Below are 12,368 nucleotides of genomic sequence, written 5' to 3' on the forward strand. Positions count from 1 at the left end.
GTCTTTCCTTCTGAAAGTCTGTCCATGCTATTGTTAATTTGTTAGTCTTGGTTGCCTGTTTATCTGTTTTGTATGATGATTTATTTGTTAGTCTTGGTTGCCTGTTTCTCTGTTTTGTATGATGATTTATTTGTTAGTCTTGGTTGCCTGTTTATCTGTTTTGTATGATGATTTCACATATTGTTCACTGATTCTTTCACAATCTTCTGAAAATAAATAACTTGTGACGAGTTAATGATACTATGTGTGTTTTCCTTTACAAGACAGAAGCCAGTATAAGTGGACAACAACATTTAAAGGTTTACATATTAACTGTCTGAATTTTAGCCTGATGCAAAATTCAGATTGGCAAACAATACCAAAAGCAATTCATCGGTGTGCAGCATGGCTTAGCCTCATTTTTTCTCTTTATATAAGAATAAATTAATTTGAGAAAAATACTGCAATCTGATTGGTTAAAATAATTTTGTTATATCTCAATGGATAAAAAAAATATTGACATGCCTCTATTTAGTTAAATTCAGAGCTATATAAGAATTGGCTATGATAAACATTTTGTCTATTGAAAAATAACATAAATTTTCCATGTGCATATTTTGTTTATTGCACTTCGCGCAATAGACAATATGCACATGGAAAATTTATGTTGTTTTTCAATAGACAAAATTTTTCATTGCCACTTCTTCAAGAAATTCTGAAATGACTTACTATAAAAGCTATGAAACAACATTTGACTGTCCCATTTAATGAAGAATTCATTAAACAACAAGTATTGGTGTAAAATGGTACCATTGTCGTTTGCTTCATTATTTTCTTGGTTCAAGCTTATTCTTTCAACCTAATAAAAAGAAAGTAATTTGATTAATATGTTGCTGTGTGCTCAAAACTATGTCTTTGAATTAGAATAATTTTGGCATGATACAAATTATTGGGTGCCAAAAAAATATATCAAAATCTTGTTTATAAAACTGAAAAAAAATCAGAAGTTGACAGATTTATGTTGAACGTTTATTTTACTACCAATTTTCCAAAGTTGAAGTGAAGTCCTTAACTGGATTAACCAAAAGGATGAAATATAAGATAGTAGTACATGAAAATAAGGCCTATTAAGAAGGAAAAAGAATCAATGAAACCAGGATTCGAACAAAATAAAAAAAAAAGAACATAATCAAGGAATAACGACCAGACAACAAAAAAGATACATACAACAAAGAACATAAACAAACAATGATAACACATGCATAGACACAAACGTAACTAGGTCACATAGACTCCGACAAAAACTGGTAGAAGGAACCTGGTGCACCATTAGGGTAAGCGTCCTCTGGTTTTTTTAGGAACACGTGCCGCGGTGCTCATTAAATGTCACGTCCGTGATAGATAAAATCTTTGATGAAATGAAAACTCCATACGCAGGTACTAAGGGGATGTTGCCACAGACGAAAGGAAAATTTACGATACGAAACCAGAAGTCATCGCTTTTTTGTATAGTTCAGTCATGAGTTTTCCTTTTCCATCCGTCTCTGTAAATAGGACAAAAAGCTAACTTCATAGGGTCTGTACTATCCTTTATCTCAAGTTTATTATACTTTTTAGGGGGGTATATTTTTGGCATAGGAACCCATAATCTAAGTTTGTTTAAAGACAAAACGACATCTATATAGCGTAAACGGAGAGGAAAAAATCTGGCTGAACGATGTTTCGTCTTATACATATAGTCAGCTATAAAGGCAGTCTCATAAGATAAAAAGAATATACTCGTGAGTAGCGGAGCACCTTATGTTCCACCTAGAATGTCGACCGTCTGTTCAAAATACGTTCACCACACTGTACAAATATCATTTTGACAATATCGCCTGTATATTGGATTTGAATATGTGCGTGGACAAAGTATGAAGAATTCCTCCGATGTTTTTCCTTTCCTCTTTCGTCTACCCAGACGTGACTGTTTATGAGCAACTCGGAGTTGTTTCTAGAAAAGCATAGAACGCTTACCCCACCGGTGCACCTGGTCCATGCTCTCAGTTTTTAGTGGGGTCCGAGTTGCTCTTTTCCTTTTGTTACTTTGTATGTAATATTTTTGCTACTTAATGTTCTTTGTTGTGTTTGTCTGTTTTCTATGTCTGGTCTTTATCCCTGGATTTCATTCTTTTGATTTCGGCTAGAATCTTGGTTCCCTTGATTACTCTTTCCTAACTATGTGTATTTTGTGTATAATGATTCAACTCAAGATGTTGAAAAGTAGTATGAAGATTTTGAACCACTACGATAGTTTTAGCTCTAAGTATGGAATTAAAATAAACCTAAGCAACATAAATGAAAGCATGATTTTGGAAAAAAAGAAGAATCGTAGACTAGATATACGTTCAAAAATACGAGACGCCTCAACTATTGCAAGTGAAGTTTATATCTATATACAAAATTATTTGTTTATTTGTCCCTTTTTATTACAAAAAGATTTAGACAATTTTGTTATTCAAGCCTTATAGTCAACTTATGTTGTAATTTCAAATTAGCTTAATTTCACAAATTATCAATGACGTTTCAACGAACGACAAATATTTTGGTATTCCTCTATGCACTGTTTTTTTTCAAGTCAAGAGGTATTGTCGTGCCAAGTGTACTATAAAATAATCTCCAAACCCCCTTTCAGTTTTTACAGCAATGAACAATTTCTTCTATACTTTCGTAGACTTGTAAAGCCAGAAATAGTATACTAGTCAACAAAAGAAACGACACGCAATTAAAGTAAATGGTTCTATATTTTTGTAGGTTATATCTTGACCTACACGTAGAGATTGATAGTAAAGGAAAACGTATGACAAAATTACATGACAAACGCGATGACTTCTCGTTCCGTATTGTCAACTTTCTGTTCATCAGTTGCAACATCCCTTAGGTACATGCGAATGATGTTTTAATATCACAACTCCTACATTATGCCTGATTGCCGTAACTACGCAGATATTTTGTACCGCGCAAGGCTTATAACAGTTAGGCTTTTGATAAGAATTATGTTGCTAAAAGATTGAAGTTGTCTTTTTCTCTTTGGTCTACTGCGAACTTTACCTTTCATGAGCAACTTTGCGGGTGTTTCTAGAAAAGCAGAGAATGCCTACCCTACCGATGCACCTTGGTTCCTGCTTTTTAGAGGAGTCTGGGTGCTCATCTTGTGTCTGTGTACGTGTTATTTTGGTTATTTCATTTCTTTGTTATGTATGTCTGTTTTTCCCTGTCTATTTTTGTATCATATTCTTTTGATTTCTTGGTTCCTGTGATTACTCTTTCAATTTACAGCTTCTATTGCAATTTATTTCTGTAAACGACACCAAAATGCATATATCAGTTGTTTTCAAAAATATTTCGGAACGGCAGAAAAAAGAACAGATATGGTGAAAAACAACTAATGCACCAGCGTATAACCTGAATACAAAATAGTAAATATTTTTCAGATATCACCAAAAGGTCTTTAAAAAGTGTAAACACACCTTAAATAAGAGGTAAAAACAGAATTACGGATCTACGCATAAAATCTAGGCAATAGTCAGAAGTAATAGTCAAAAGTCAATATCAGGGTAAAAACCGGAAAATTGGCTCTCAAATGCCCCTACAACAAAAGTTCTAAAATTCATGTGAACAGAACGACGACACTTTTTTCAAAATTAAGGTAAAATAGCAACACAAAATGCCATTAATGGCCAACGTCTTCTGACTACGGACAGGTGCATGTCTGGAAACAATGAAACCCGGAACTTAACTTTGCCATAGGGTCATCGATTTCGCCTTGAATCAATAAAGGTTTGAAACTATCTGGTGTCTATATTTTGCCTTCTGCATCAAGTTAACAATTTGCCATCTGGACAACAATCCTATATTTGGAAACTGCGGTTACTTCAAATTGAGGGTAAAAAGCAAGTATGACTGGTTCGAGGGGGGATGATGGACGCTTTGGTAGGACGCTATTTTCATGTGGTGAAAAATATCAAGACTGATGACTCGTTTCACTCTTAAAGTATCATCAAACGCTGACCCAGGCGCCATGTTACGGCAAAATGATACGTCTCTTCCGCATACACATTCGCACATTAAATGCGTGCAAAAAAAAAACGACACAGGGAATACCTGATCGCCATAACAGCAGAATTTTGAGTCATCTGCAAAAATAGACAATTTTGCTATTCGATTTCGCTTACTGAAATTCTGAAAATATAAAATTAGTCCAAAAACTCTCTGAGACGTAGTTTTTTATTTGTAAAAAAGCTTATTTCTTAAAATTGGTATTGTTTTAAGTACCATTCTGTGTAAGAATCAGGCAATTGGTGGCACATCATATTTCTCATTCCGGTCTTTTTGCCACAAACCACAAACATATTCAATACATCTAGAAATTAACTGAAAAGCTATTTAAATTTATCCTGAAGCATCTGTGAAGTAGGTATTTTTTGACTGCTTATATAAGAAAAAGTGCGGAAAAATTTTCCAGCCATTTTTCCATAGTGCATTTAATTTTACAATTGACCTATCAATATCTTAAAAAGGCAAATTTTACAAACACTTTATTGGTTATTTCTGGAGGTTATCGGGTAGAAATACTAGGTTAATGCAATAAAATCTCTGTGTTTTTTTCCTTCATGTGCCACACCTTATATACATTTTGCCTGATTCTTAGATTGAGAAGTACTGAATACTTTGTAAAAACAATTCCAAATCATTTTCCAAATGTACAGAAGAAGCTGGAAATTTTGATCGACAACATATTTGTCTAGTGTAGTGGACGTGTTTTTCAACAAACGGTCGGCATTCTAATGGGACAAATTGTGCTTCTCTACTTGCAGACATATTTTTTCACACTTATGAAGCTGACTCTATAGCTGATCTGAAACAAAAAAAAGAAACATCGTTGAGCTAGATCTTTTTATCTCAGTTTCGCTATATAGATGACGTATTATCGTTGAACAATCCTAGTTTCATACATCGTATCTACCCCAAAGAACTTAAGATAAAGGATACTACAGACAATATGAACTCAGCATCATATCTTGACCTACAATAAGAGATCGATGGTAAACGAAAAATATTTACCAAACTATATGACAAACGCGATGACTTTTTATTTCATTTTACCTGTGGCAACACCTCTTCAGCACCTGCGTATGGAGTTTTCATATCACAACTCATACGTTCTGCTAGAGCAATTAGACTTCTAGAACAGGTTAATGTTGCCACAAGACATCTAGTCATGGTACTAGAGGAAGGAAAAAAATAACGTCAAATTATTAAACTCTGAGATTGAATAACATATCAGTGGCAGATCCAGAGATGGGGCTCCGGAAGTCGAACCCATTCTTTTGTATGAATATTTTGAGAATTTTTACAATATGTAGGCGAAAATAACAAATAAACGCCTCAAACACATTTTTTTTTTGTTAATTTTCGGCATGGAATCCCTTTTATGAATTCTAATTCCCCTCAATTGTCATGTTCTCGCTTTAACCTGTTGTAGAGAGAAAATACCATTATCATTGAGAGGGTATTATCTTCATTGCCAAAGAAATTATGCAGAAGGAATATCATTATTTATTTAAAACGTATACAATATTGATTTTAAGATATTTGCGGTGATTTTGTTTCAAAAAATGTAAAATGTTTCCAAATTTTAACAAACAAAACGATTAATAATGGAATTGCTTTGTTAAAACAAATGAAAAAAGAGTGACATGACAATAAATATATTTCACAATTATCTTAAGTACTGTTTTGTATTTAATAAGAATAAGTTTCAATGTAAATTTCTGTACTTTTGATTTTTGAAAATTTTATTTACCTCTTTTTTTTCCCAAAGAACTATTACCGAAAAATCCTCCTTTCTTTTATAGATCCCAGATTATTATATTTGATATGCCCCTAAATTGTATACATTAGAAGGATAATCAAAATCAATTTTTTGTTGCTTTTTATGTATGATTTTAGTTACTTTATGTTCCTTTTTTTGTATATGTCTGTTTTCCATGTCTGGTCTTTGTCCCTGGATTATATTCTTTTGATTACCGCTATAACCTTGGTTCCCTTGATTACTCTTTCGGGGGGCAACATCCCTTCAGTACCTGCGTATGGAGTTTTCATATCACAACTTTTACTTATACCAGAGCTTGCCGTAGATACGCAGACTTATTGTATCGCGCTAGACTACTTACGGTCAGGCTTTTAGAACAGGGTTATGTTCCTACAAGATTGAAGTCATCATTTAAGAAATTTTATGGTCGTCATCATAATAGTCGTGGACTATCCATTCATCGTCAGGTACAATGTCTGATACCACGTCTGCGCAGCTCACTTCACGCAACAATACAACGGTCACACATAATTGTTACAGGTTGTAATATAGGGTATTATCTTATCAGAAAGAAAAAATAAACTGTTTGATAAACCCCTTTGTATTCATACGGATTCATTTGTTCTCCTGGTATGCCTGCTTGTTGATAAAATGAAACTTTCGACAAAATATTTACAAAGAGATCAACAAAAATATTAAGTATTTAGAAGTATGTCGAGGTCTTCCTGAGAAACCTATCCTACTAATGTGCTTAGTACATACTCATACCTTCAGGTCTCATTTCATAAGGTTTTGTATGAGGTATACCACTTGATTCCGTACTTTTGTTTTTGTTCTTTTGTTTTCGATTTTTTTTCTTTGCTTTAATAATTTTGTTTTTGTAAAGCTTTATGTACGATTATTTTCCACGTTAATTATTAACAGGAATACAAACTGTTACAAACGTTTTATGATAGGTCATCAATTATATGTGATTGATAACAAAATAGGAGCCATCTGGTCATAGGAATGAGTATGATGTCTGATTTGAAAACCCTCGGCATGTGTTAGAATGTTCCAAGTAAGGAGGAAAACATTTGGTGGTAGTCTAGTGCTTCTAGATATTTTCAGTACTTAATCTGAGACAGTAATCAAGGGAACCAAGATTATAGCGGAAATCAATAAAATGTAATCCAAGGACAAATGCCAGAAAGAGAAAACAGACACACACCACGAAGAACATAAAAAAATAACCCAAATTATACGTACAAAGCAACAAATGTAAATGAGATTTGGATTAAAACTTGCCTTTCACATTTGAACAAATTATTTTGTTCCAATAGAATGTTAAGCTCAGTATGATGTCAGAAAGAACAAGGATATTTATATATGGAAAGAGATAACTCAGAGTTCACAGTTTCCCAACAATTCAACTAAACTTATAAACAGATCAAAGAGTTAATTCACTTTATTTTTAGTTTTTTTTTGTGCTTCCTATTTAATATATTAAGTTTTTTTTATCCTTAATGGATGAAAAAGAATTAAAACAAAATTTAGCATCTGCCACCCACTGATTGAGTTTCTAAAACTATACTTAAAAGATATATTCATGATGTATTAAATTCTAATACTAGGACGCCTTTAGAATTTAATTACCTTATTAACAGAAGGAAATCTTTAACCGTTAAAACTTTCTTTTCATATGAATTACAAAACAAATTAATATAATAGTAAATCAAGTGACCATATCCAATGTAAATACGAAAATTGAAAGATTCAATTAGTTATAATTAAGTTATTTCATCATTATGTTGGGTACACTACCATATGTGGTATAATGAATAGATATAAATATTTACATATTTAACTTGATATGATACGAATAGTTTGCTACGTTTGATAGATTGTAACCATACTAAGCCGTTTATTTAGTAATGAATAAAGCCTCCGAGTAAGTAATCCTTCAAACTAACTCAAACTACTACATCAAACGAAAAGTTTTTTTTAGAACAAAAACAAAAAACAAAAACAAAAAACATATGAGTTATAAACACCAGGTACGTTAGGGGTTTCACTCAGTCCATACAATTTACATCGACTAACATTGTAAGTTTATATGCAATTTAAAAAAATATTTCTGTTATTTAAAGAATGATAGAAATTCTAACAACTTTTCTAGAATATACAGTCGATGTAAACACTACAGAATGGTAGTGTCAGTGTTCAGTTCCAAACATCGTCTAAGTAGGTCAAGTGATTCTTCGACATGAGTCTTTATACTAAACATTTGGGAAGAAAAGTCATTGATATTATGCACTCTCGTCTATTATGCAGGTAAATTTAAAATAAGCGGTATTTTAATTTCAGAAAGCCAAATACATTACAGATTCTAAAATGATCCGACTTTTCCTGACTGTCCTTGTCCTTGGAGCTTGTTGTGCTGGTAAGACAATTTAGTTATCTGGAACATTTTTGCCATTTATTTTATAAATACTAATTGGAAACAGTGTTATATTAATGAAGAAAATGGAATTACTGTCTCTTTTAATAAAAAAAGAAAAACAAAAACAGTTAAAAGTTCATTTAGTTAATTTAATCTGCGCAGTTAGTTTAACCTGGTTAATTATAGATCTCAAATTGTTAAATAGTAGTAAAATCTAAGCTTTAATAACTAAATAATATTATTTTTTTTATATAAATATACTGAATTAGGCATTGAAATAACAAATGAAGAACTAAACTTCAATTGTCAGCTGGGCTACTTCTTTTATTTAGGTAATTGGTTAATGTGAGTAATGATTAGGGCGAATAAACAGAAACGGTACTTTCATTGTAATTATCATGGATACCTTACACCACGATATATGATGCATGCATGAACACGTGCTCGTTTAATTTTATTTCTTATGAGCTAAAGTCAGAATTTAACCTTATGTTGGCTGTTCAATTGCAGAAATGCACTTTGATGTACATATACAAAATATTGTCTTTACACGTAAACATACCAAATGTATGGTATGAATAGCTAATTAAGCTATAAATATAGTAAAAATAGCTAGTAATCAAAATGAACATGAGATTAAATCATGCATGCCTATATCAGTGATAAGCAGCACATATTTGCTTCACACATGTATTTTAAGGTTATTCTATCTATCATTTTTTTTGGTTTGCTAAAAACCAACTCTTTTCTTTAGTCTTTGATTAAAAGTATGATTGAAGCCTTTTAAAAGTGTATTGATTAAAAGATTGAAATTCACTTTGTTTTAGCGTACCCAAATTTACCAAATAAGATCCTAAGATACGACCATTTATTTATTTAGGTCAACAAAATTCAATTGTTCACAATTGGAGCTAAGCAGTTTTGGATGAAATGACTTAAAGTTAGCTATTCCCTTGAATGACTAAGCAACCATATACAGTTTTAATGCTTTAAAAGTGCATTTAAAAAAAATAAAAGTGATTAATCAATACAAAACTCTTTTTTTAAACAAATTTTTAAACAGTAGTTGCCCTTATTTTTTAAATTCATCAGATTTAATTATAACGAACACACCTCATGTTGTGGCGAACCCGTCAAGGAAGCAGGGATCTCTGTGACAACACGCACATGGAAGTTATCGGGGTGCAGAATAAATACGTCCGGAAGTAATGTTTTAATATAACTAAAATAGCAAAAAAGATAAGATATACGTACAATATATAACGAGAATAGGTATGATGTGTATGACAACAACCCCATCGCGATGAAAAATGCCAACCCAAGGCCACCCACTTGTCTTCAATGGTCGACGAGGCAATCGGCATACAACAGGGCAGGCTGCAGCTGGTTCCAAAACATTATTATACACAGGTACAGCGTAATAATTGCCCCTATATACTCAACTGTCATAAAAAAAAAATAAACTAAACGTGAAAACAAAACAGACATTCAGAGGCCAGAAATTCCTGAATTAGGACAGCGGTGCGATTAAAGTACTTTGGCAATTTTATTTTATGAAAACATTTAAGCAACGCCATATTATTTGTATATATTGGGATTACTATCAAAAATAAGTGAGACGATATCTTTGTAACTGTAATCTTAATTTGTATTTTGATTGTCAGATTACCCAGTTATGACCGATGATGAAACTTGTTACGAACGTAATGGTTGTGGTTATTCATCTTGTAGACTCATATGTAAGAAAAACGGTTGTAGTGTTAATCACGGCTGCATCGATAATAAGGAATGCTGTTGCTCTAAATGTGGAAATGCATACGTAGGATGAATTGGAGAGAAATAAAGAAAAGCGTAATGAAAATGCTACGTCTTCTTGTTCTTGTTTTATCACCTAATGCCAGACTTAAATACAATGTACATTGAAAATTGATTAAAAAAGGATACTTCAATTTTATCCCCTTTACTTTTTTCCGTTCTAAGATCAAAAATCGATGACAGGTTCGGTCAGGCGAAAACTTATGAACTGAGATACGGACTAAATTGCTGTATTTTAAAAAGCGAAAATAAACAAGCTTAACTTGCCATATGCGTCACAGGTGCGGACAAGAAAATAATATTGGCTGAAAAAAAAACCGAAGCGTCAGCAGTGAGATGGTCCAAATATGTCAAAATGAAAAAAAAGCCTTTTTGTGGTCACATGAAATAGAGATGATCTACATACACAGGGAACCGACTTTAAAATATTACACACAAAAAACTGAAGATAAGGAAAACAACAGGAGTTGCATCAGGTGCTCTAAAAGGGTAAGCACGTCTTGCCCCGCTAGCAGCACCCGCCATATTACAAGTTAGTATAATTCAGGAATGTTATAGCAACATCAATGTAGTTCCGCGACACGTGTCAAACACTACTGACATAAGAACGAAATCAGTCATTAAAATCAAGATGTTGTAAACGTAGTAGATACATGTAACTTGGAAATAGTGGACAAAAATTAGATAAAGGACACGAAAATCACAATAAAGCATATGCCATTATCATATATATCCCCACTTTTTAAAGAAGGAACTGTATTAACATTAGATGCCGTAGAAATATTATGAGTGTTTAAGAGTAATCAAGGGACCCAAGATTCTAGAGGAAATCAAAAGAATGCAATCCAGGGTCATAGACCAGACACGAAAAACAGAAGAACATAAAGTAACTAAAACAATACTTACAAAGTAACAAAAGTAAATGAGCAACTATGACTCAACTGAAAACCGGGAGCATAGACCAGGTGCACCGGTAGGATTAGCGTCCTCTGATTTTCTAGAAACACCCGCCAAGTTGCTCATAAAAATTCAAGTCCGGGGAAGAAGAGAGGAAAAGAAAACTATGACACTTTGAACAAATCAGTTTTCATGGTGCAGATGTATACACGGTAATGACCCACGAGTTCATGATGACGACCATAAAATTTCTGTAGTGATGACGTCAATCTTGTGGCACCATAATCCTGTTCTAGAAGCCTAATTATAAGAAGTCTAGCGCGGTACAAAAAGTTGTTGCGGCAGGCTCTGGCATAACATATAGTTGTGATATGAAAACTCCACATGCAGGTGCTGAGGGGATGTTGCCACAGATGAAGGAAAGTTGACAATACTTTATGAAAAGTCATCACGTTTGTCGTAAAGTTTGGTCAATATTTTTCCTTTACCGTCGATCTCTAAGTGTAGGTCAATATATAAAGCTGACTTCACAGTGTCTGTAGTATCCCTAATTTCAAGTTCTTTTGGGTAGATGCGCTGAATGTACGTCTACTTCCTTTGATCAACACGGAATGTAAAACTATTAATGAAACTTTTAATCTAATATACATGTATATTTAAAACAATTCAGCATTAAAAATGACGAATTATTCGGTTCTATAAAATTAGTTGTGATTCATGTGCATATATATCATCTTTTAACATTGACAAGATATTACATATTAGCGACGTCTAGCACTCGTAATTTAAGTAGTTTATATTTGCATATGATTTGCATAATTATATACTTATACTCCATGTAATGCTGCAGATATGTGCCGTGCTTACCACCATAGCGTCATAGTTCTAGCTTCATACGAGATAAAAATGTACCTCTTAATTATCATACAAGTGTGTTCTACGTGTGTTTCTTTCTTGTATGAGAACAGGAAGTTGACATGAAATGATCGGTTAGCATTGAACAATACCCAGTCTCCGATTCATGCACAGGGCTCGTTACATGACTATATAGGTCATATACATTAGTACGGCCCCAATATCTACAAATATTCATTGCCAATTGTATAATCTGGTACCTAATCTGGTTCCCTCGTCAATATCATAAGCGACCAAATGATCCCTACAACGTCCCTCTTTAAAAAAAAAATCATATACATATCTATGCCTGTTTTTTTTTTTTGCTTGTATAAGAACCGGAAGTTCACATTAAAAAATGAAATGATCGGTTGGCATTGGATTTATATAATATTACCCAGTTTTCGAACACAAGGGCTCGTTACAATTGACTAAATATAGGTAAAATATATTATCAGGACCTCGATATATGTAAATAACAATTGCCAGTTGTTTATTCTTATTCTT

At 32.9% G+C, this 12,368-nt stretch overlaps 1 protein-coding gene and 1 long non-coding RNA gene across 2 annotated transcripts in view; one reads left to right on the forward strand and one right to left on the reverse strand.

The window, feature by feature from the left end:
• The window catches only part of LOC148618819 (meiosis-specific with OB domain-containing protein-like), a 42,763-nt gene extending 36,429 nt beyond the window's left edge, over positions 1–6,334 (reverse strand). The window contains exons 1-2 of the mRNA XM_088578075.1: positions 6,195–6,334; positions 709–838 (exon numbers count right to left, since the gene is read on the reverse strand). Coding sequence (XP_088434201.1) covers positions 709–807 — 99 coding nt within the window. The 5' untranslated portion in view covers positions 808–838; positions 6,195–6,334. The remainder of the gene's footprint in view (positions 1–708; positions 839–6,194) is intronic.
• Positions 6,335–7,867: 1,533 nt separating this feature from the next.
• LOC148618822 (uncharacterized) lies at positions 7,868–10,204 on the forward strand. The gene is made up of 3 exons (XR_015921295.1): positions 7,868–7,918; positions 8,180–8,255; positions 9,920–10,204. It is a non-coding gene; the product is annotated as an uncharacterized LOC148618822 (long non-coding RNA).
• Positions 10,205–12,368: the final 2,164 nt, after the last annotated feature.

This window comes from Perna viridis, chromosome 4 (genome assembly GCF_037379345.1).
Source record: "Perna viridis isolate PV_CMFRI_1.1 ecotype Kerala chromosome 4, ASM3737934v1, whole genome shotgun sequence".
Lineage (NCBI taxonomy): Eukaryota > Metazoa > Mollusca > Bivalvia > Mytilida > Mytilidae > Perna > Perna viridis.